The sequence below is a fragment of the Cucurbita moschata genome, unplaced genomic scaffold (assembly GCF_002738365.1).
Source record: "Cucurbita moschata cultivar Rifu unplaced genomic scaffold, Cmos_1.0 Cmo_Scf00164, whole genome shotgun sequence".
Lineage (NCBI taxonomy): Eukaryota > Viridiplantae > Streptophyta > Magnoliopsida > Cucurbitales > Cucurbitaceae > Cucurbita > Cucurbita moschata.
Genome location: NW_019268680.1, coordinates 3,427 through 30,462, shown reverse-complemented (window position 1 = coordinate 30,462; position 27,036 = coordinate 3,427). Strand labels below are relative to the sequence as shown.

The following is a 27,036-nucleotide window of genomic DNA, read 5'->3' as shown; positions in this document are numbered from 1 at the left end:
TAATAATGAAATTGAAAAATAATGAGATAGGGAAGAGAGGATACCAAAAGTTAAACGGACCGTTCATAGCATTAATTTATGTTTTGTTCAAAATAAAGGTGTTGGCTGAATAAATTCATTTAAATTTCAATTATGAGGACCTATTTATAATAACTATTTATTACAAACTTTATCCATCAAGTTATTCCAATTATTTTACAATTTTACAATTTTTAGAATAGTTAGAGACCATCAATAAGTGTAGTCCTAATGCTCCCGACCGAATCAGACTCAAAGAGATGGAATCGAAGAACCTGGAGACGTGAATCTATGCTAAGGCTGCCAAACCGTCCTAGGGACCTAGAAGACCACCACGACAACCCTAGTAGATAAAGGTATCCACCTAGGCCGATTGTACACAATAAAGTTTATGGAGATTCTACTTCCCTTTCCATTCCAGTACGATACTGTTGAGTTACGTGTGAGGTTGGATAGGAACAAGCTACTTGATAGTTCACTTGGATTCCTCTGCACGGTGGATATGTCCAGTTGATGGGTGTTGATCTTACGGGTAGTCAGTGAAGCTAACACATACAGGGGGTCGTGCCCCTTATCTTAGGTGACTACATGGCTCTTGGGACGAGTTCCCTAGGTACCTCCCATGGATGACGACAGGCTAGTACTCACCATGTTGTCCCCACCAATTAGAGAGAGTTTTGTGAGGTATCACCTTAACATTGGACACTGGTTACTGTTGCGTAGTCTCCGAAGTTTATGAACAACAAGAGATCTCCACCTAGAGCCTAGAGTAAAGCCCGTGATCACAAGCTAGGTCTAGGATGTGAGAGAGCCTACAGATATTGTCTTTTAATTGTATTTATTTTGTATTTATATTGTGATATTGTTTCACTAATTTGATTTTGATTTTACTTCATTTTATTATTTTATTTTATTTTTATTTAATTTCGCTTTTATCTTTTTAGTCTCGATTTGGATTGATATGAAACAAGAGACATCAATCATACAATATACTCTAAATTACTCTAAATTGTAATCTACCCAAAATTTATAACATGAAACTTCATTCTTCTTCAATGTGACATGAATTGAAATATCTTTTGATAATTTAAATAGTATTTTTTTCACATCTTCGTTGAAGTATATTGTATGATTGATGTCTCTTGGTTCATATCACGAGTTTTGATGATTGAAAATTCGAGTTGGGACACCTTGAATTTTTCATACAATGGATAATATTAAATTATAAATAAAATAATTATTAAATAATTAATTACAAGACTTTAGGACATAAACCCTAATAAGAAGAGGTGGTAGACTTAGAAGCTCGAGGATGAGACTATGAATCATCCCAAAAGAGAGGTAGATATTCATGACAGACCTCATGACCAAAAAAGCTACAAATAAGGGCCCTTGTTTGCTTCATATGCAAGGTGGCCTATTGAGAATCTGAATACCCACAACGGGTGGCTCTCCATGCCTTCCAAGTCAATGCGTCAAAATCCCCTGCATTGGGGATGTTGAAGTACTATTTGCTTTCCGAAAGAGAGTGGGAGAGACAAAAGAGCCAATAGAATGAGGTCTTGGTTAACCATAGATCGGCCAAGAGTAGAATGATCAATTCTAGAGTCATCCACAACTTCATGATAGAGACCAAAGAGAAATGCTTGAACACTCTTTAGCATCAAGACAATGGAACGATGAAACTATCAATTTTGTAATTTTGTAGCCTTATCTATCTCAAAAATTACAAAGAGAACTTCGATCAAGTTGGAGACTTGGATTGAGCAAACCGATTTTATGATAATCAAGATGAATGATTTCAATGCCGTGTTAGGGATAGATTTTTTTTTCTTAAAGGCGAGGTCATTTCCATGCCCCAAACAAAATGCTTAGTGGTTATGAGGTCAAACCACACGATCATTTAGATCCATACCCGATAACCAAAAGGGTGAAGATGATATCGACGCTATAATTGAGACTCAATCTTACCCATGATGAACCCACGTTCATCATCATTCCCATTATTGAAGAGGAGGGCTCGAGTGAGCAAATTCAAATAGAAACCTCGCAGTCACTAAAGGAAAACATCACAACATAAGACTTCCCCACCTAGAGTGATAGATCTAAAATTGATTTAGTATTAGGGACGAGATCGTGTATTACAAATATGTGTCGTATGCCTCAAGCGGAGTTAGCTGAATTTCATAAATAGTTAAATGACTTGTTGAATGTCGCATTTGTTAGTGATAACTCGAATGCTAGGGAGAGGTCCAAGCGAATACCTTCACCAAAAGGTGGAGACAAATCTCCAAAGGAACTAGTGTCAAATCAGAAAAAAGAAACATCCAAACGAACGAATAGAATAACCGGTCGGAAACGCAAGCTGCAAAAAGTTTGAAAGTGAAGACAAAGTTCTAATCAAGCTGAGATCCGATCAACTTTGATCCCAAAACAATAAGAATCAGAAGTTGATGCGAAAATACTATAGACCAGTTAAAGTCACGTAGAAGGTTTGGAAGGCATCATATAGGAACCGATTGCTCCCATGGATGAGGACTAGTTATGTTATCCACGTCATAAACTTAAAACGTATCCTATTAAAGACGACACTAATAATAATGCAGCAACACGACCTCCTGCCATGATGAAGAATCTCATTACGAAGAAAGTAGAAGAGACTTTGGTTGAAAGATACGACACATCAATAGATCAGGAAAAGACTTATAAAAGTTCTTGGTAGATGGAAGAGATATCACAATGCTGAGATCGGTTGGAAACACTTCGAGAGAGCTAAAGTCAGTCTCATTCTACATTGCTTAGTTCGTGAAGAGTTCGTTGATAAAGACGTCAGCAAATTGAGTGGAGGAGAATATCACAAGTATGCTTGTCAAATGTCTGTTATCTGTAGTCGCATTCTGGATGTCACTGTCATGTTTGTCCAAGGCGTGTTGTCTATGGTCTCGTGCTCGTTCCAAACCCCTTTTACTTGTTTTTACGGAGTTAGGTCTTTATCATTTCTATTATGTCAATTCGAAGGTGTATGACTGTTCACCAAAATCATGTTTATACCTACGAGGATCAAAATGCCGCAAAATGTACTATAGGGGGATGTGACAAGTTTTCAATTCTTTCTATCTGAGTTATATGTAAGTCGTAATACTTACTTAAGGCGCCCAATCTTTTTATTCATAAGATATCTCTCTCTCATCCCTCACTTATTTTACCTTTTCATGGATCTCTCTCTCCCTCCATCCCTCCTAGATTTGTTGTCTCTACACCAATTAGATTTTAGTTCATTAATTTTAAATTGATCCAGTCAAAGTTTACAAAAATAAAAGGAAAGAACCTATCATAGTGATAATTGGGTTTAATTTAATCAAAGGAGAAAAGAGATGTCTATCATAGTGATACAAATCCCTAAGTGACAATAAAAAAAATCTATACATGATTAAAAAAATTTGTTGATAGGTATAAAAACAGCATATTATTGACATACTCTATCATTGATAGACTTTAAGACTTCGAAAAATATAACATTTGTAAATTATTTCTGGGTGTGATGTATTTGTAAATTTATTGGATAGTTACAAATATGACAAACAATTCTACCTCTCATTATTTGCGACATCTTTGCAAATAAAAAATCACCAACTTTCTATTACATCACTAACACCAACATGATAAAAATGACTGAAAAACATATAATAGTGTTTTGTCGATCCTATCTTACAGAATGTTTTATTATTTTTATTATAATAGAGAATTAATATAGAATCGATATCTAAAAATATAAACACTAAAAGTATTAGGAAATTGTTATTCTTAGGAGGTTGAGAGGCCAATGAAACAGATGGAAAAATTAGGGTTTTTTTTTCTTTCTTTTTTGTTAAAATCTTCCCATCCCCTTTTAAGTTAAAACAAAAATAAAATCATATTGACAAAGAAACCATTTTTAATTTAATAATTTTAAAAATGAGAAATCGTTATCATGATAACTAGTGTATTATCTTATAAGATAGACTTAAATTTAAAAATGTTAGCACGAGACAGAGTTAAATGATCATTCTATTCGATTAAATTTACCTACCTGACATACCTAATTAAAAATGGTAAACCATATACAAACAATAATGGTTAAATAGTACTTGAGACACATAAGTTAAAATTAGAGTTTGAAGGGTAAGCATTAACCTAAAATATCACTCCACACCTCTTCTATTATCCTATCACTTCTTCCTTTTTCTCTTTCTCATGCTTATCATGAACAATTGTATCATTAAGTTTTCTTTGTCTCTTCTCGTAATCTTACATGTTTTTCTTTCCCTGCTAATTTTGTTCTTTAACCATGCCTCAGCTGCTGAATTAACATTCAATATTATTACTCTCGTTGCTAAGCCTGATGAAAAGACCGATGCCTCGCCTGTGCTTCAAACGGCATGGGCTAAGGCCTGTGACTCAACTGAACCAGCCACTATTTATGTTCCCGAGGGTATATTCTTCGTTCGAAGTGTGAGATTTAATGGGCCTTGTAAGAACAATGCTATTACTGTTCTCATTGATGGAACTCTTGTGGCTTCCTCGGACATTCAAGTTTTAGCTAATTCTAGTTCTTGGATTTCGTTTAATCACATAAGTGGGTTTTCCATTACTGGCGGTATTATTAACGGGCAAGGAACTCCCTTTGGAATTGTAAACGCTAAGGGAAGAGTTGCCCCATTGGAGCCAGGGTATGCATAATTTGAGTTGGCTCCATATAAAAAAATTTTGAAAATTTTTCTTTTAACTCAAAGTGGAAAGAGAATGACTGGATTAATTACAATATTATTTTAAATTTTTACTAATTCTGGCTTTTGATTGTTTTGAATGGATAGAGTCTTCAAATAAATGATGGAAAGAATGTGAACATCAATGGATTATCTTCAATTAACAGCCAATTGTTCGGCATTGTAATAAATCGTTGCCAAAACGTGCATATGAGTAGAGTGAATGTCTTGGCTGCGGGCGATAGTCCAAACACTGATGGCATCCATGTGCAACAATCATCAGATGTGACCATCCTCAACTCGAACATTGGAAACGGTGACGACTGCATCTCCATCGGTCCAGAGACATCCAACATGTGGATCGAAACTATTACATGTGGGCCTGGACATGGAATCAGGTAACTAGATATAGATTAGGATGAACATGTTTAGAAATAAAAAAGGGTTTAAATAAATTTGTCACATTAATTTTTAAAAAATAATCTAAACGTTAAATTAAATTCGAATAATTAAAATATATTCTAAAGTTATTTTGAACGTGAGAAAAATTATTTAAATTATTTTACAATTATTTTGGATAAAAATAGATATATAATATATTAGGTTAGAGTGAGGAAATTAAACCTCATGAAACATTTGGTATTTTGTTGAATGTGTTTGTAGCATTGGGAGCTTAGGGATAGAGGCTGAGGAGGATGGAGTGCATAACATTACCGTGAAATCATCTACATTCACGGGGACTCAGAATGGAGTAAGGATTAAGTCTTGGGGGGACCAAGCAATGGATTCGCTACAAACGTTCATTTTCAACACATTACTATGGATAATGTGAAAAACCCAATCATAATCGATCAAAATTATTGTCCACATCTCAAAGATTGTCCTGGTCAGGTATACTTTCTCATTAATCTCATAGATGTTAATTTTTTTCTTATTATATTTTTTCTTAAATTTGATGAATAGAACTTAAATTTTAAATTTTATAAATAATTGATTTATTTTATCTCCAATTGTTTGAAATTTGTTTGTGTTTAAGATGGGCGCTAAATTATTAGTATTATTTTTTGGTACATTAAATTATTTTTATAGGTAATAAATTAGGGATTTTATTACTCTCCAATATCTTAAAATGGTATGAAGCTTTTATGATTTTATTTTTTAATTTATCTAAAATATCTAATATCATTGGAGATAATTGCTCAAACTTATATAACTATCTAGAAAATCTAAGAATATGCTCGATTTATATCTTATTTGTTGTATATATTTGTATCTTATTCTTGAATTCCTAATTTATATTTAGTTTTATAATATAGTTTTATAATATAACTTAGGGTTTCATGGAATTAAAAATTTTTGGTGGAGAATAACTAAGTAAAACAAGTTACATGGTAAATGTTTTTATAGATGTCCTTGGTTATCCGTTTTCATAGCATATTTTGATTGTTCTTTATTTTAATAGGATTCTGGAGTTAAAGTTAGCGAAGTAACTTACGAAGACATCAAGGGAACTTCAGCCACTGAAATAGCAATCAAGTTTGATTGTAGTCCAACAAATCATTGCACTGGATTAAACTTGATAGACATAAACCTAACTTACGAGAATCACATCGCTAAAGCTTCATGTAAAAATGCTGAAGGAACTACCTCTGGTGTGGTTGAACCTTCTAGTTGTTTAGCACCCGCAAACTTTTATCCATATAATATAGACCCTTTAGGTTATTCTTAAACATGATCCTCTTGTATGTCAATCACATATGGGATAATATTAAATTTTAAATAAAATAATCAAAGTTGTTATTAAAATTAAACAATTAATTACAAGGTTTTAGGGCACAAATCTTAACACTCTCGACAACCTAGATATTCTGACATTTTCTCCTCTATTTATGTTACCCTAGTTTATCTGAGTGGCCTAGATCATAGATTGTAGCATCATGGTATCTACTTATTCCAACACTTGTTCTTAGCATGCCTTTCCTTATAAGGAATTTGAGTAGGGTCAGTCTCAGTCAAGCCTCTACCTACTCTACCATCTCGTATAGTACCACTTCAGGTTTTAGGGTCCATAATCTATCATCATGCAATAGACACCAAGTTATTAGATTGTAACATATTGTATCCTAAACACCAAGTTATTAGGTATTGTAACAAATTGTATCCTAATTAGTTCATAAGGCAGTAAGTAACTGACATATGCATATAATTCACATAAGGTGTGAGATCATGCCTACTAACCTTACAACTTACATACCTTGTCAAGACGAGGTGAGCTTAAGTCAAGCTGCAGGCTGTCACGGTCATGCTTGTCCATGGCGTGTTGCCTACGATCGCATGTCAGATGCCCGAATCATGCTTGTTCATGACGTATTGTCCACAACCGCATGTCCGTTCCAAACACCTTTACTTACTTTCAAGTTAGATAGGCATTTACTATTATTGTTGTGTTAGTATGGGGTGTATGACCTGTCAACAAAATAATGTCTACACCTGTTAGGGCTAAAATGCCTCAAAATGTACTATAAGGTATGTGACTAGTAATCAATTCTTCCTATTCAGGTTATATGCTATCAACGTTGTGGTTATTGCTTATTTTCTCTTAGCCAATACTATCTTGTTCACTGGGTTAGAATAAGTGTCGCATAATCTATATCCCGGTGCCACAATAATTCAATTGTGATAAGTAATATCAAAGCCAAGTTGTCTCCTTGAATCGTAGGACACAAACATGTTTGCTGCAAAAGAACTGGGCAAGTCCCAGACTAATCAATTGGTAGAGATCAAAAATTAGTTACTCTACCTAAGTGAAGTTCCTGATGAATTGGGGCTTTTAAAATCTCGCATTAATTTTATTTTCGTTAAAGCTAACAGGATCAACGAGCTGGCAGGTCGCCTTGAGAAACTAATGTCCATGTATTAATGGTTAGGGTCAAGGCGCCAAAAGACTGCCACAACTGCTAGTGGCTCAAGCGTGGGGATAGCTCGACAGGCTCTGTTGCTTGGATGGAAGAACATATTGCGGGCTTAGATAATACTCAACAAGAAATCGTTCAGATTGTCTAAAAAATATCTAAAATTTTGAGAGTAGCCTTTGGAGTGGGTAGGGATGAAGTGGCGGATTTGAGAATCAAACCCCAGTTTAAGTTGTAGTCCAATTTCAACTAGATAAAGGTTCTGTAGCACAAGCCTTATCATGGGGTTCAAGATGCCAAGGCTCTAGAGAACTTTATCTTTGACCTCGAATAGTACTTAAGGTTTCGTAGCACAAGCCTTTTTTATAAGAAGTGAAGGTTACATTGGCAAGAATTTATCTAGTCGATGATGCAAAGTTTTGGTAGTACTTAAGGTTCTGTAGCACAAGCCTTTTTATAAGACGTTGTAAATGTTTGCTGAATCCACCACACTTAAATGGTGGTAAGAATTCTCTTATTTATAATCATTTACAGAATACAGAAATATGGTAAATTACAAATAATATGGAAATAACGGTAAGAGGAAAGAATAATAAATGAATACAATATATTTGCCTTTAATAAAAGCGCAAATATAGTAAGCCGTTATGTAAGGCAAATATCTAGATATTTGCCTTATAATGAACGGTCAACTATCCTTAACCTCCACCCCTCCCCCCACAAGCTGAGCGTCGGATTTAAACGAACGTGAAGCTTGGATCTGAAAAACTCAAAGAGAGGTCGAGAAATACTTTTTGTGAAGATGTCAGCAACTTGGAGATGAGAGGGTACATATTGTGTGCGAAGTTTGCCAGCGATAACAAGTTCTTGAAGAAAATGATAATCTAGTTCAACATGTTTGGCTCGTTTGTGAGAAACGGGATTAGAGCTCAAAAAAATAACACTTTTGTTGTCACATAAGAGTAGAGGTTGTTGTGAAATAAGGAATTTGAGGTCATGCAAAAGATGCGTAACCCAAAGAAGTTGAGTAGCAGTTGTGGCAAGAGCATGATACTCAGATTCACAGTTGGAGCGTGAGACAGTAGGTTGCTTTTTGGCACTCCAAGAAACGAGATTGTTACCAAGATAAATAGAATAGCCGGATGTAGAACGACGGGTATCGAGACAACCATCCCAGTCAACATCCGAATAAGCGACTAGCGTACTAGGAACAGTGGATGGACGAAAGGTAAGACCAAAGTTGAGTGTTCCTTTGACATAGCGAAGAATACGTTTGACAGCAAGAAAGTGATCTGCAGTAGGGGCATGCAAGAATTGACTGACAGGGTCCATATCTGGACGCGTAATAGTCAAGTATTGAAGGGCGCCAACAAGAGACGTTTGACAGCAAGAAAGTGATCTACAGTAGGGGCATGCAAGAATTGACTGACAGAAATGACAGCATAGGCAATATCAGGACGCGTAATAGTCAAGTATTGAAGGGCACCAACAAGAGATCTATAGAGAGTAGGATTAGAGAAAGAAGAACCATCAGCAGTCAGGTGTTGGTGTTGGCAGGGCGAGGAACCAAAATTCAAGTATCATTTTGTTGTAACGCTCGAATTTCTTCATCCATGGCAGCCACCAAAGCAGGATTCTTAGCCGTAGATTTGAATCCTTTTGGCTCAGTGAATGCAAGAAGAGCAGAAAGAAGTCCAGATGAGCCCAAAATACCAAGATTTGCTAGATGACGAGTCTTGAATATACCATTTTTGGCTCGTGTGATCATAGGATGAGTGCCCAAAGAAGAGGAATCAACAGTAGGTTCAATAGAGGTCGAATTAGAAGTCGAGGGTGGCAAAGTGAAACCTGCAAGAGAAGTATCAACCTGCACAGACTCATCCACAATGTTAGAACAAATATCACACGGGGATGAACTGGATCGAGGAATGGGCGATGATGAAGTGGTAGGGAGGGATGAAGCAATATGATAAAGATGTGGTTCCAAGAAATTTGAAATAGGAATAGAGGAAAGAGGTTGGGCCTGGGAGCTAGGGATAGCAGGAAAGTGAGTTTCATCAAATTGAGCATGGCGGATAATATATAGCTTAGTAGTGGCGGGATCAAGACAGCGGAACCCTTTATGAGCAGGACTATAACCCAAAAAAATACAAGTTATGCTGCGGGGAGAAAGCATGTTAGGCATATAATCACGCAAATAAGGATAAACACGACAACCAAAGGGATGAAAATTGTCATAATGTGGAGTGTAGTCATAAAGGAGTTCAAAGGGTAACTTACCTTCAAGAAGTGGAGTAGGCAACCGGTTGATAATATAAGCTGCAGTGCTGAAAGCGTCAACCCAAAAACGAGGAGAAAGATGAGAGTGAAAGAGAAGGGTCAAGCTAGTCTCAGTCACATGACGATGTTTTCTCTCAGCACGACCATTTTGAGCAAGTAGGTGTATATGGACACGAGAGTTGATGGTCGATGCCAAAATTACGTAAATGAGTTTTGAAATAATAGTAAATTCGGTACCTCCATCACTTTGAAATACCTTGATACGAGAAGAATATTGATTTTCCACAAAATTTTGAAATTGAAGAAAAATATCAAAGAAATCAGATTTAAATTTTAAAGGGTAAAGCCAAGTGAATCGAGAATAATCATCAATAAAAATAACATAATAAAGAAAACTCGAATTTGATTTGATGGGAATAGGACCCCAAAGATTACAATGAATAAGATCTAACACATGAGACGACCTACGTTCATTGCAGGAATAAGGCAATCGATGACTTTTCGCAAGCTGGCAAGTATTACATAATGATGGAGAAGAGAATAAAGACGTAAGAGAAAGATGACCTTTTCTATTTAAAAAAGAAATAACAGAATGATTCACATGACCCAGACGAGTATGCCATAAATCATATGAAGCACGTAAAGATTTGTTTCTAAGGACTGAAATAAAAGCAGAGTTGCCGCGCTCCAGCACATACAGCCCTCCATCTCTTTTACTGGTTGCCACCACCATTCCTGTTTGACAATTCTAGATAGTAATAAGATTATTAGTAAATGTAACGGAGAGACAGATGACCTTTTCTATTTAAAAAAGAAATAACAGAATGATTCACATGACCCAGACGAGAAAGATGACCTTTTCTATTTAAAAAAAGAAATAACAGAATGATTCACATGACCCAGACGAGTATGCCATAAATCATATGAAGCACGTAAAGATTTGTTTTTAAGGACTGAAATAAAAGCAGAGTTGCCGCGCTCCAGCACATACAACCCTCCATCTCTTTTACTTGTTGCCACCACCATTCCTGTTTGACAATTCTAGATAGTAATAAGATTATTAGTAAATGTAACGGAGAGAGGAAAATTAGACGTTAATTTACTTATGGAAAGAAGATTTTTAGTGAGGTGAGGGACAACCAAGACATCTAATAAGTGCATATTTGGAACAGGAGAAAGAGTACTGGTGTGGGTAATGGGTAGGGATGCACCGTTTACTACGATCACAGAGTCCTTACCCATGTAATTTTTAGATGATCCAAAATAGATGGGTCTGCAGTCATATGGGCTAAAGCCCGAGTGTCCAGAAACCAATGAGCAGTATCGAGTCCAGCAATAGAACATGACGTGTTAAAGGCTTCAGCAAGGTGAGCATGAGAAGAATCAAGTCGAACATACCGTTCATTGCAACGGTCAGCATAATGGCCCTCTTTGCGGCATATTTGGCAGTGAGGTGGTCGACGACCTTGACCTGAGTGGGTTCGTCCTCGATTGGAAGAGTTGTTGTTGTTATGAGAATAAGAACGACCTCGCTGGTTGCTAATGGAAGCAGGGTGGCTTCCATGGGTGCGACCACGATTAGTGGCTGTGAATGCTGTAGGAGTGGAGACGGAGAACTCAAGAAACGCTGGAACAACTCAAAACTTTCACCTTTAGAGACTAAATCTACAAAACAAGGGATGGGTGTGAGAGCCATCTGAACAGTAGAAAAAGCTGAAAATTCTGTGCCAAGTCCACGAAGAAACCAGTGCACTTTATCAATATCCTCGACAGGTCTGCCAATGGCATAAAGTTGGTCACAAATTTTTTTGAAGGCACGGGCTTACTCAGCAACAGGTTTGGTGCCCACGTTTCATCAATTGCAAGTCATCCTTGAGTCTCAGTTCACGAGCTTTCGAATGATGGTTGAACGCAGTTTCCAACGCAAGCCAAACATCACGTGCAGTAGAGAGACCAACGACAACAGCCATGGCTTCCTCAGTGAGAGAGGAGAGCAGGAGACAGAGAAGTCGTTGATCGGCTGCTCTCCACGCCAAATATTTGGGGTTGAGTGTTGAGGAGGTTTCTGGTTTAAAGCGAGGTGGTGGAACCATAGTTCCATCAGCATGTCTTGACTCTCAAAGAGAGGGAGAAGTTTGAAAGGGAGGGAGAAGTTGGTTTTTCCAAAGAAATAATTGGAGGGAGAAAGTTTGATGTTGATCATATAGATGAGAGTATTGGGAAGGAGAAGTTGGTTTTTTCAAAGAAGATAATTGGAGGAAGAAAGTTTGATAGTGATCATATGGATAAGAGTATTGAGAGGGAGAAGTTGGTTTTAAGATAATTGGAAGAAGAAAGTTTGTTGGCTTTTTGGCCCTTGATCCCATCTTTATTAATTTCAATTAATTGATTGATGTTTTGATGATAACAAACCTACTTTTAATTATTAACTATTTTTAGTATTTTGAACTGTGCACGTCAAGCATAACGATTTCAACTACTTTTCAATTACTCAAATCAGAGCTAAAACGAAGAAATTACAGTCGAGACAACATACCCGACGTGATGATGTGGCAGCAAAATAAAAATGATAACAAATCAAAATATATCAAAATATGACATTTATAATTTTAGAAGAGTAACAAATGGTGGAGTTTTTCTTATTATTATATTTCTAAATAAAATTATTTTTACAAAATATAAATTTGAATCTAACCGTTATTCGCATCGATTTTTATTATTACTATATTATATTATTATATTACTATATTTTAAAATTTTGGTGGTTACTCACATCGTTTTTATTATTATTATATTATTATATTTATAATAAATTTTAAATTTTACATTTGACGGTTCCTCACATAACTTTTTATTGTTATTATATTATATTATTATTATATTAAAAAATTTAAATAAATGAATTTCGAAAATTTTCTTATATATTTACTTTTAATCTCCACCTTCCATCATTCCTAACACAATCGAATGGTCAATATTAATTCCTACATGTTGCCACTTTCCTTCTCTATATAAACTCATCTTCCCCCATATTTTAAAACACAGAACTTCCATAAATTCTCCAATCCTCATTTGTCCAAAGTCTCCATTGTTTGTTTCTCCCTCCAAGCTTCCAATTTTATTTTTATTCATTTTATTCTTGAGAGAGATTTTTTTTATTGTATGGTGAGAAAATAGTTGAGTGCTTCAAATTGTAAATCTACTCTTTAAAAAAGTTGTGGTGTGTTACTATCAAATTCAAATACTTGTACTGTTTGATCCTGCGCGCGTGGAAAGGATTGAGTTTGCTCTTGAACTCGTAAAAAGAACGGTATAGTGGTTTGGCTCTGATCTGTGGAAAAAGTCAAGAAAGTTCTTTATTCAAATTTCCAAAAGGTGCTTGGGGAGTAGAGTAGGTCGAGTTTGACAAACCACTATAAAACTACATTGTCATATTTTCTAACTCTTTCCTATTTAATTTTAAAATTATTATTGTGATTTATTGCATGTTCTACCTGATTATTGTTTTGGCTTGAATTATTTTGTTCTAGTAATTATCATCTTCTACTTATTTATAAAAAGTTTTCATCATTAGAAAAATTAATCACGTTTAAACACTTTTATTGTTAAAACCATATTCACCCCCCTCTAGGGTTGCCATACCGATCCAACAAGTTTTCAGAGGAGAGAGAACTTTTTTTGTGTTTTCCGAAGAAGTCGGGTAAGGAAGACGAAGTCCGTGGACTTCGGGTCGAATCTGGATCGGGTAACGTAACTAATAACTCATTACCCAACCATGTTTGCACTCGGCCCAGACCTACACTTCAGGCCCAAATTAGTATATTGAGACCCATCTGCAACATCTCGGCCCAATAACCAATTTGCCCTCAGCCCACCTACCGTGCCCAAAGTTCCACGATCCATAAATCGCAAGCCCAGCCTACGAACCGCGACCCGCACGCTTGCAGCAACTCGCGCCTCTACCCAACTTGACTTGCACACGCGTCAGTGCCCCGTTGAGCCACATGTCACACTTACAACAAAAATTCTCCTAGGCTTACACAACTCAAACAGTTCGGCTCAGCTCCGCAGCTCAAAAGGTAGTCCCTCAGCTCGGTAAAGAAAAATAACCCAGTTTCCACCGTTCTGACAATCTCAAAGCTAAATTTGATCTTGTTCAAGGCACTTAAGGTCAGGATGGATATTCTAATAGAAAATGACAACCTGTGACACTTAGAGCAATTTCAAGGGACGAGAAGCGAACATACTCAAATTTAGGGAAAATGCGAGCTAAGGCCAACCAAGTAAGTGGCCCTACCATCGGTTTAATTATAATTATATGATGAATGATGACACATGCCCATGGCTTCCCATGTATCATATGCTCGTATATGCAAACTGTTATGAACTGATGTGTGTATGAGTTGATAAGTGAATATTATGTTGTATATGATGAATTGATATGTTTACGATATGATATGATTGAAGGCATGCTTGGGTTATGTTATGTGACTGTTATGATATATGATATGATACGTGCATGATATGAATTGATACGTTTAAAGGCATCACAAGTTTATGATATGACAAATGTGCGACATGAACTATATATGATATGACTAACATGCAAATGACAAATTAGCATAATGTACAGCTCCGATATACGCATGGAAATTTTGATGAAAATGTTATGATGTGAAGGGAGCGCTAAAGGGGTTGTCATGCATGATAATGAAAAGGAAAAATGTTAGGACCACATGCATTATTGTGTGTTCATACATTGAGAGATACCTCTTCTCCTTGTATGATGGTATGGACGCGTATGCTTCGAGGCAGGAAAACGATCATTATATTTACCAAAATGGTGTTATTACGGTCGCTATTCTTAATGGGTGCTCGACATCAACAGCTACCAGAGAACGCTTGCCCGACTAGAAAGGGGACCAGGAGGTGTGCGGATCGACTAGTGGGCCCATACTCACATGCGTGGAGCGTGTGTAGAAATTAAGTAGACATCCAATTGTCCGCTTAGAATAGTCGCTCTAGGAAAATGGATTGATATGATAGATCTCACTCATGATCTGTATGTGCTTGCATTTAACCTCGATAGGGGAGTTGCTTACTAAGTGTTTGTTAAAACACTCCAACCACGTCCTGTACGGTTGATGACGGCATCGTAACACGAGACCTTGACACATGCATTTATTTTCTTAGACTTAGGCTAGGATAGGATGTTTTTAATTTAAATGTTTATTTATTATTTTATTGTGTCGTTTTAAAGATATTTTCAAACACCAAAGTCTATGACAATGTTTTAAGATGAAAAATATGTTTTATGAAAGCTTAAATGAAGTATATTCGCATTCAATGTTCATGATATGTATACAATAGCGACCTTAGATTAAAAACAAAAATTAGGGTTGTTACAGCATCGTTATGAAGGCCATGGAACCGAAGCTAGGGTAGTTGCATTTATGTTTAAATTGTAGCACTTAGGTTAGATCATAGTGTTTTTGTTACTTTGAACTTATTTTTATTTCTTTTGTGCTACTTCATTGATGTTTACTTTTCATTGAAATGAATTTTATGAACATTTAAGTCCATGACTACTAACGATGACATCACAAGTCGAGACAATGACACATGTGTAAAACATGTATATTTATTCTCGACTTAGGTTAGAATAAAGTGTTTTTTATCTTTAATGTTTATTTATTTTATTTAGAAATTTGTTATGTTGTTTTACTCTTTTTAAAATTACAATATTACCTTTTACCTTTTATGTTTCAAAATGATTGTTAGTGGAGAATTAAGTTACTTTGGGATATTTTGGTACTAAATTATTTTCAACCATATTATTATTCAATAGTTTATTATTATTATTATTATTATATTATAAGTTGTACATAGAAGAAATGTGGGAAGATTTGGATCTCAAAGTCAAAGAAATTCAATATGGTGAAAGGCAATTCTTCAAAGTTATCCAAAGAAATTCAATATGGTGAAAGGCAATTCTTCAAAGTTATCCAAAGAAATTCAATATGGTGAAAGGCAATTCTTCAAAGTTGTTGAATGCTGAAGCTATTTCTTCATATGGATTCTTCAAAGTTGTTGAATGCCGCATTACCCTCCCTTGAAAACACAATCTGCCATTATATAATTTTAATTTAAATATTTCAATTACATATTTAGTCTGATATATATATATATAAAATTACCGATTCATGTATAGCTGACGAGGATATTGCAAGTAAAGATTATGACACGTGCATATAACAGTTGTGTTTAAATTCTTAGACCTTAGGTTACAATAGGACATTGTCACTTTTAATATCTACTTTCTTTTATCTAATATTTCTAAGTTTATGAAATTGTTTTATGAAAATGTTGGTAAATATTTATGCATGAAAAGTTATGTCGTACATAATGTAGCGACTTTAGATCTCTAGAAAACTAAGGCGGTTACAATTCTTAACATTAATTTCATATCTTACGTAAAAATATGATTACCTGATAATCTTCAAGGGTTTGTGATTTAAACCCAGCAGCACAGTAATCAAAATAGTATTCCCAAGTTCGTATGAAACCTTGATCGAACACGAGTTCAAGTATTTTGCTGAAACAAAATATGAATTAGATTGGAATTCAAAACCATTTATTATAATAATGGTTTGGTTTCTTACCGTTAATTGTTCAAGAAATTCTTTCTCCAACATCTCAATGTTTGATAGTAATGAATTCCAATATTTTCCAAGTGCTCCACATGGTACCCAAAGGATTTTTTTCATTATTAATTGTTAAAATTATGGTTGAAAATGAAGAACATAAATGAATTATTTACCAAAGCCTTGATGCACTAGCCATGGCCGTTGTTATTCTACTTAATAACGGTACGCACTCTCCTGGAAATATATATTCTTTTATAAAACCAGAACTTAGCCGATGCTCCTCATAAGACTCGTCTGGCACTGATATGAACTAATGCAAAATAATAATAATAATAATAATAATAATAATAATAAATAAAGAGTAATTAAAAAAATTAATTATCACTAAAAAGTTTAAAAAAAAAATTAATTGAACCCCGAACAAGAAGACCATTTTCCTCTAACACTGATTCACAACAACCAAAGAAATCTTCTATGAATTCGTGCCAACTGCTTCTATCATCTCGCTGCCAATTATAAATTACCAATTTAGTTTAATTTTTTAATTTTTGTCTAATAAATTATAACTTAAGAAATTATAACTAAAAGTTTAGTACCAAAGTTTTGATGACATTGAATAAATAATACATAGCACGTTTAGATACTAAATCTATAATTTAATCAAATAATATATATATAATTATTAATAGCTTTATTTTATTCGAAAACTTGCCATGATAGGATTCTATCATATTTAGTAGTACTTGACAATTCTCATAGTGGCAAAGAAGAAACTCAATTTGATCCTACAAGAAGGTTGGATCAAAATGATTAGTAATGAAACCAAGTAATGGTGTAAAATGACTATAATACCCCCAAAATAACTTACCTTTTATTTATTACCCAACGGATCTCCTAATATCATGAAACTTTATATGAAGCCTTATTTTACAATGTGAAAGAATTATATAAAGTTTTAGAACTACTGATCACGGTTGGGGTTCGAATTAAGTTTAAGGTGGTAAAATGACCAAAATGTCCCTACCGTTCCTTTAAAATATTTCAAGGTCCAAATACCCTCCTAATGATCCAATATTTTAAGTAAGGCCTATATACAAGGACATGAAGGGTTATGTAATATTCCAAGATGTTTGGACCAAGTTTAGAAAACAATGTGCAATCCTCAAGTCTTCATCTTCCCTCTTTGTTAAGAAAACAATGCAAATCATCATATAGATTATCAAATTTTTACTAAATAAAAGTTGGTTATGCGAACCTTAATGATGGCACATGAGTACATCATTGTATCATCCAAGAAGAGAGAGAAAAGTTCATTGCTCTATACAACCAAATCAAATATTCAATAGGAGAGAATAATTTGATACAAATGGAATTAATATAGAATAATTAGAAATGTTATTGGATATTGAGGGTATATTAGTAATTATATTGAAAGGTTGATACGATGATTTGTTCTATAATTCTTCACCTCAAGATTTAAAATCTATAATTAATTTACCAAACGAAAAGAAATTGTAACGACCCAAGACATCACAATCCACTCTTTCCTTCCTCCAATCGATGTGGGACCGCCCCCTCAAGATTCAAAATCTATAATTTTAAGGAGATTCAACACGTTTAATTTTGAAGTTCCTATGATTAATTTACCAAACGAAAAGAAATTGTAACGACCCAGAGACATCACAATCCACCCCCCTTCGGGGTCTAGCGTCCTCGCTGGCACTCAAATTGTAACGACCCAGAGACATCACAATCCACCCCCCTTCGGGGTCTAGCGTCCTCGCTGGCACTCTTTCCTTCCTCCAATCGATGTGGGACTGCCCCCAAATCCACCCCCCTTTGGGGCCAGCGTTCTTACTGGCATACCGCCTCGTGTCTACCCCCCTTCGGGGAACAGCAAGAAGGCTAGCACATCGTCCGGTGCTTGGCTCTAATACCATTTGTAACGCCCCCCTTCGGGGAACAGCAAGAAGGCTAGCACATCGTCCGGTGCTTGGCTCTAATACCATTTGTAACGACCCAGATCCACTGGGAGCAGATATTGTCCTCTTTAGGTTTTCCCTTTCGGGCTTCCCCTCAAGGCTTTAAAACGCGTCTGCTAAGGGAAGGTTTCCACCCCCTTATAAATAGTGGTTTGTTCTCCTCCCCAACCAATGTGGGACATCACAGAAATGTTCACTTTATTAGTAATATGGGGAGGAGCTATAAATTCTTGTAAACTTTTTTTTAAACATAATTTTATATCTTTGGATCACTTCTGGTCTCAATTTATTTATGTAACACTACTTTACTCAAACGCTACAATCTCATACTTATTTGAGTTATCTTACCTTTCTTTTGTTTGTTATTTTTCAACGTTATTCTAGTTATCTTTTGATTGAATACGAATAAAATTGGAGAGATATCATCAATCTAAAGACGAAAAGAAAAAGACTATGAAACTGATGCATCCATATACTACCAGGTCATAATGACGAGAAATATTTTTACGAGCTTGTGCAATGGTGTTCTTTCTTAAAGTATGCTGAAAGAAATACTTTGCAGATGCAATAGTTGCGGTAAACAGTGGAGGAGACCTCCATCCCCTACAAAAAGTAGATCACCATTACCAACATTAAAAAATTATCAGTTCAATGTTATTATTGTTGTCCTAAATTAATTTTTATGTTCGTGTTTAACAAATTCAATTTTAAAAATATTGAATAAGTATATGACTTATTTATTGTAACTTTCCATTCATATGAACTTTAACAAATTTTCTAGTTTATAGATGAATTAATATAAAATCAAAAGTTTGAAGAAAATAAAAGATGGAATGTTTAGAGACTTATTACGAGCTTTTAAGTAAGTCACTCACTTTTAACGGTATTGTTAGTAGACATAATAGAATAAGTTACTAACCTATGGAGTAACTATAGGAGAATTGGTAGTAGATAGACAAGTTTTATGCTTTAACGATGAAGATCGTCGTTCAGTAATTCTTAACTTGAGGAGAAAGTTTACGAAGCTAGTTAGTACTTTCTCTACTATATATACTCATGAGAGGTATGTTTTTTCATAATAACAACAGAGAGAATTGAAGGCTAATGCTCTCTTTATTTGTTTTGACAGATTCGGATAGTGGGTCATTTCCAAAACTTATTAAACACTTGTTAAAGTTCATGAATATATTAGAAACACAAAAATGTAAATTCAAGAACCTATTAAAAACTTTTAATGTGAGATCCACATCCATTGGATAGGAAAACGAAACATTTCTTATATGGGTGTGAAAATTTCTCCTAAGCAGACACGTTTCAAAACCATGAAGCGAACGGCGATACATAACCGGGCTAAAACAGACAATATTTGTTAGTGGTGGTCATGGGCCATTACAAATAGTATCAGAGCAAGACACCGAACGGTGTGCTAGCGAGGATGCTGGACCCTAAGGGAGTGGATAGGATACACACATACATTTTTTTTTTAATAAAGGAGTGAAAACCTCTCCGTAACAAATAAATTTTAAAACTGTGAGTCTAACGACGATATGTAACAAGACGATACGTAACACGCTAAAATTGATAATATTTGTTAGTGGTGGAGTGTTACAATTAAGTTCCTTCAAAAATGAAACTCGTAATTAAAATGTCTTATAATTCATATTTACCTTATTGTCTTGTTTGGTGTTGTATTAGAAGAATTTGTATCCTTATTAGCAATGAGAAGGTGCAAAAGAGAAGGTGCGCATGAACGAGGGCGATGATTAAGAACCTTAATTAGGATTAGGAAGAAATGAAGTAATTAAGCTCACCAAAATAAGGTTAAGAAGACCCTCTTCTTTATCCATTAATGAAAATTCTCCATTGATATATGCACCTGCAAGCCCCAAGTCTAGCTTCTCTCGTAATCGTAAAAATAAATTATATTTTATCTTTTTTTTTTCAACAACTTTTTAAAAAAATAATAATAATTAAATAAATAATTAAATTGCCTTCCAATAAAACGAGGGATGTGAACTTTTAAAACAACCTTACGTTAGAAGCTGTTGCTTACAGTTCCCTCAAAGGTAAATATTTCTCCCCCATCTTCATATTACTGTCATTAAATTTATTATAAGCAATATAAATTCTCATTAAAACAAACACATAAATATTGTATCGTGTTGGCTCACGTTAACGATCCGGTGGATATGTATTGACCAAGAAATCTTGTAATAAAAAGGCGTGTTCCTTTTTCTATTAGAGACAAAACATTACGTGCCTGCATTAAAGATTTTTGTGTTACTAAACTTTCATCAAATTATTCAAAATCCACAACGTTGAGGAATAGATTCAAACCATTAGTAAAACAAGTTTAAAATTACATTTTACTTGGTCGTCTTAGTTCAGATTTTACATTTTTCTAAGATGATAAAAAAAATAATAATAAAAAAAAGAAACATGGACATTTACCAAAAACTTTTGTTTAGAAAAAATTAAAATTAAAAATCGAAAACAAAAAACACTAAAAAATATGAATGTTATCGAATGACTCTAAATATGTTAGGAAATGAAAATATGACAAACAAAAATAAAATAAAAGTCATGTTTGAAGGTGAAAGCAAGAAGGGCTACTTTTGGTATGATCCACACAATCAAAGTTCTCCTCTTCTCTTGGATGCTATCAAACTCATTTATAGCTTTGAAGGAGGTTCCACAATAAATATAATTGTACGTTAATAAATGTAAGAGAGAAACTACGACATTTAATCAAAGGCCGACCTAGAGCTAAGAGGACATGAATTTATATAAGGTTGGAAGTTTCGTGTGAGAGATTTCATATCTATTGTTGATAGAAATGACTGTCAGTGAGGATGCTGGACCCTAAAGAAAGGTGGATTGTGAGATGCCACATCGGTTGGAGAGATAAACGAAGTATTTTCTATAAGGGTGTGAAAATCTATACTCAACAGACGTGTTATAAAAACCTTGGAGAGAAGCTCGAAAGTGAAAGCCCAAAAAGGACAATGTCTGCTAGTGGTGGGCTTGAATTGTTACAAATGGTATTAGAGCCAGAAACCAAGTGGTATGTCAGCGAGGACGCTGGGCCCGAAAGGGGAGAGTACTGTGAGAGATCTCACATCGATTGGAGAGAGGAATGAGTGCCAGCGAGAACATTGAGCCGTGAAGAGAGTGGATTGTAAGATCCCACATTAGTTGGAGAGGGGAACGAAATGATTGCCAACGAGGACTCTGGACTCTGAAGGGGGTGCATTGTGAGATCCCACCTCGGTTAGAGAGAAAAACGAAACCGTCTTTACAAGAGAGTGTCTAATTGATATTGTTGGACATTTTTGAAATAATGTATCCATTAGCTACAAAATATAATTCGAGTTGGGACACCTTGGATTTTTCATACAATGGATAATATTAAATTATAAATAAAATAATTGTTAAATAATTAATTACAAGACTTTAGGACATAAACCCTAATAAGGAGAGGTGGTAGACTTAGAAGCTCGAGGATGAGACTATGAATCCTCCCAAAAGAGAGGTAGATATTCATGACAGACTTCATGACCAAAAAAGCTACACATAAGGGCCCTTGTTTGCTTCATATGCAAGGTGGCCTATCGAGAATCTGAATACCCACAAAGGGTGGCTCTCCATGCCTTCCAAGTCAAAGCGTCAAATCCCTTGCATTGGAGACGTTGAAGTACTATTTTCTTTCCGAAAGAGAGTGGGAGAGACAAAAGAGCCAATAGAATGAAGTCTTGGTTAACCATAGATCGGCCAAGAGTAGAATGATCAATTCTAGAGTCATCCACAACTTCATAATAGAGTCCAAAGAGAAACGCTTGAACACTCTCTAGCATCAAGACAATGGAACGATGAAACTATCAATTTTGTAATTTTGTAGCCTTATCTATCTCAAAAATTACAAAGAGAACTTTGATCAAGTTGGAGACTTGGATTGAGCAAACCGATTTTATGATAATCAAGATGAATGATTTCAATGCCGTGTTAGGGATAGATTTTTTTTTTCTTAAAGGCGAGGTCATTTCCATGCCCCAAACAAAATTCTTAGTGGTTATGAGGTCAAATCACACGATCATTCAGATCGATACCCGATAACCAAAAGGGTGAAGATGATATCGACGCTATAATTGATACTCAATCTTACCCATGATGAACCCACGTTCATCATCATTCCCATTATTGAAGAGGAGGGCTCGAGTGAGCAAATTCAAATAGAAACCTCGCAGTCACTAAAGGAAAACATCACAACATACGACTTCCCCACCTAGAGTGATAGATCTAAAATTGATTTAGTATTAGGTTTGAGATCGTCTATTACAAATATGTGTCGAATGCCTCAACCGGAGCTAGCTGAATTTCATAAATAGTTAAATGACTTGTTGAATTTCGAATTTGTTAGTGATAACTCGAATGCTGGAGAGAGGTCCAAGCGAATACCTCCACCAAAAGGTGGAGACAAATCTCCAAAGGAACTAGTGTCAAATCAGAAAAAAGAAACATCCAAACGAATGACTAGAATAACCGGTCGGAAACACAAGCTGCAAAAAGTTTGAAAGTGAAGACAAAGTTCTAATCAAGCTGAGATTCGATCAACTTCGATTCCAGAACAATAAGAATCAGTAGTTGATGCGAAAATACTATAGACCAGTTAAAGTCACGTAGAAGGTTTGGAAGGCATCATATAGGAACCGATTGCTCCCATGGATGAGGACTAGTTATGTTATCCACGTCATAAACTTAAAACGTATCCTAATAAAGAAGACACCAATAACAATGCAGCAACACGACCTCCTGCCATGATGAAGAATCTCATTACGAAGGAAGTAGAAGAGAGTTTGGTTGAAAGATACGACACATCAATAGATCAAGAAAAGACTTATAAAAGTTCTTGGTAGATGGAAGAGATATCACAATGCTGAGATGGGTTGGAAACACTTCGAAAGAGCTAAAGTCAGTCTCATTCTACATTGCTTAGTTCGTGAAGAGTTAGTTGATAAATACGTCAACCAATTGAGTGGAGGAGAATATCACAAGCATGCTTGTCAAATGTTTGTTACCTGTAGTCGCATTTCTGGATGTCACTGTCATGTTTGTCCAAGGTGTGTTGTCTGTGATCTCATGCTCGTTTCAAACCCCTTTTACTTGTTTTCACGGAGTTAGGTCTTTATCATTTCTATTATGTCAATTCGAAGTTGTATGACCGTTCACCAAAATCGTGTTTATACCTACGAGGATCAAAATGCCTCAAAATGTACTATAAGGGGATGTGACAAGTTTTCAATTCTTAATATCTGGGTTATACGTAAGCCGTAATACTTGCTTAAGGCGCCCAATCCTTTTATTCATAAGATATCTCTCTCTCTCATCCCTCACTTATTTTACCTTTTCATGGATCTCTCTCTCCCTCCATCCCTCCTAGATTTGTTGTCTCTACACCAATTAGACTTTAGTTCACTACACCAATTAGACTTTAGTTCATTAATTTCAAATAGATCCAGTCAAGTTTACAAAAATAAAAGGAAAGAACCTATCATAGTGATAATTGGGTTTAATTTAATCAAAGGAGAAAAGAGATGTAACATAGTGATACAAATCCCTAAGTGACGATAAAAAAAAATCTATATATGATTAAAAAAATTTGTTGATAGGTATAAAAACCGCATATTATTGATATACTCTATCATTGATAGACTTTAAGACTTCGAAAAATATAACATTTGTAAATTATTTCTGGGTGTGATGTATTTGTAAATTTATTGGATAGTTACAAATATGACAAACAATTCTACCTCTCATTATTTGTGACATCTTTGCAAATAAAAAATCACCAACTTTCTGTTACATCACTAACATCAACGTGATAAAAATGACTGAAAAATATATAATAGTGTTTTGTCGATCCTATCTTACAGAATGTTTTATTATTTTTATTATAATAGAGAATCAATATAGAATCCATATCTAAAAATATAAACCCCTAAAAGTATTAGGAAATTGTTATTCTTATAGTAGGAGGTTGAGAGGCCAATGAAACAGATGGAAAAATTAGGATTTTTTTTTTTGTTAAAATCTTCCCATCCCTTTTTAAGTTAAAACAAAAATAAAATCATATTGACAAAGAAACCTTTTTTAATTTAATAATTTTAAAAATGAGAGATCGTTAAAATGATAACTAGTGTATTATCTTATAAGATAGATTTAAATTTAAAAATGTTAGCACGAGACAGGGTTAAATGATCATTCGATTCCATTATATTTACCTACATGACATACCTAATTAAAAATGGTAAACCATATAAAAACAATAATGGTTAAATACAACAAGAATAAAATAGTACTTGAGATAGATAAGTTAAAATTAGAGTTAGAAGGGTAAGCATTAACCTATAAATATCACTCCACACCTCTTTTATTATCCTATCACTTGCTTCCTTTTTCTCTCTCTCATGCTTATCATGAACAATTGTATCATTAAGTTTTCTTTGTCTCTTCTTGTAATCTTACATATTTTTCTTTCCCTGCTACTTTGGTATTTTAACCATGCCTCAGCTGCTGAATTAACATTCAATATTATTACTCTCGGAGCTAAGCCTGATGAAAAGACCGATGCCTCGCCTGTCCTTCAAACGGCATGGGCTAAGGCCTGTGACTCATCTGAACCAGCCACTATTTATGTTCCCGAGGGTATATTCTTCGTTCGAAGTGTGAGATTTAATGGGCCTTGTAAGAACAATGCTATTACTGTTCTCATTGATGGAACTCTTGTGGCTTCCTCGGACATTCACGTTTTAGCTAATTCTAGTTCTTGGATTTTGTTTAATCACATAAATGGGCTTTCCATTACTGGCGGTATTATTGATGGGCAAGGAACTCCCTTATGGAATTGTAAACACTCAGGGAAGAGTTGCCCCATTGGAGCCCGGGTATGGAGAATTTGAGTTGGCTCCATATAAAAAAATTTGAAAAATTTTCTTTTAGAAGAATTTTCTTTTAACTCAAAGTGGAAAGAGAATGACTGGATTAATTACAATATTATTTTAAATTTTTACTAATTCTGGCTTTTGATTGTTTTGAATGGATAGAGTCTTCAAATAAATGATGGAAAGAATGTGAACATCAATGGATTATCTTCAATTAACAGCCAATTGTTCGGCATTGGAATGAATCGATGCCAAAACGTGCATATGACAAGAGTGAATGTCTTGGCTGCAGGCGATAGTCCAAACACTGATGGCATCCACGTGCAACAATCATCAGATGTGACCATCCTCAACTCGAACATTGGAAATGGTGACGACTGCATCTCCATCGGTCCAGGGACATCCAACATGTGGATCGAAACTATTACATGTGGGCCTGGACATGGAATCAGGTAACTAGAGATAGATTAGGATGAACATGTTTAGAAATGTTTTTTAAAGGGTTTAAATAAATTTGTCACATTAATTTTTAAAAGATAATCTAAACGTTAAATTAAATTTGAATAATTAAAATATATTCTAAAGTTATTTTGAACGTGAGAAAAAATATTTAAATTATTTTACAATTATTTTGGATAAAAATATATATATAATATATTAGGTTAGAGTGAGGAAATTAAACCTCAGGAAACATTTGGTATTTTGTTGAATGTGTTTGTAGCATTGGGAGCTTAGGGATAGGGGCTGAGGAGGATGGAGTGCATAACGTTACCGTGAAATCATCTACATTCACGGGGACCCAGAATGGAGTAAGGATTAAGTCTTGGGGAAGACCAAGCAATGGATTCGCTACAAACGTTCATTTTCAACACATTACTATGGATAACGTGAAAAACCCAATCATAATTGATCAAAATTATTGTCCACATCTCAAAGACTGTCCTGGTCAGGTATACTTCCTCATTAATCTCATAGATGTTAATTTTTTTCTAATTATATTTTATCTTAAATTTAATAGAACTTAAATTTTAAATTTTATAAATAATTGATTTATTTTATCTTTAATTGTTTGAAATTTGTTTGTGTTTAAGATGGGCGCTAAATTATTAGTATTATTTTTTGGTACATTAAATTACTTTTATAGGTAATAAATTAGGGATGCTATTACTCTCGATGTCTTAAAATGGTATGAAGCTTTTATGATTTTATTTTTTAATTTATCCAAAATATCTAATATCAATGGAGATAATTGCTTAACTTATATAACTATCTAGAAAATCTAAGAATATGCTCGATTTATATCTTATTTGTTGTATATATTTATATCTTATTCTTGAATTCCTAATTTATATTTGGTTTTATAATATAGTTTTATAATATAACTTAGTGTTTCATGGAATTAATTTTTTTTTTTTGTGGAGAATAACTCAGTAATACAAGTTTACATGGTGAATGCTTTTATAGATATCCTTGTTTATCCGTTTTCATAGTATATTTTGATTGTTCTTTATTTT

General features: G+C 34.7%; 1 protein-coding gene and 2 pseudogenes across 1 annotated transcript in view; 2 read left to right on the top strand and 1 right to left on the bottom strand.

Annotated features, from left to right (window-relative positions):
• The first annotated feature begins 606 nt into the window (after nt 1-606).
• On the top strand, nt 607-6,492 carry LOC111440269 (annotated as a pseudogene).
• A 9,531-nt stretch (nt 6,493-16,023) lies between these two features.
• Nucleotides 16,024-22,779, bottom strand: LOC111440268 (annotated as a pseudogene).
• Nucleotides 22,780-25,057: 2,278 nt separating this feature from the next.
• LOC111440267 (polygalacturonase-like) overlaps nt 25,058-27,036 on the top strand; it is a 2,235-nt gene continuing 256 nt past the window's right edge. Inside the window, exons 1-3 of the mRNA XM_023077490.1 lie at nt 25,058-25,525; nt 25,685-25,974; nt 26,244-26,538. Coding sequence (XP_022933258.1) covers nt 25,058-25,525; nt 25,685-25,974; nt 26,244-26,538 — 1,053 coding nt within the window. The remainder of the gene's footprint in view (nt 25,526-25,684; nt 25,975-26,243; nt 26,539-27,036) is intronic.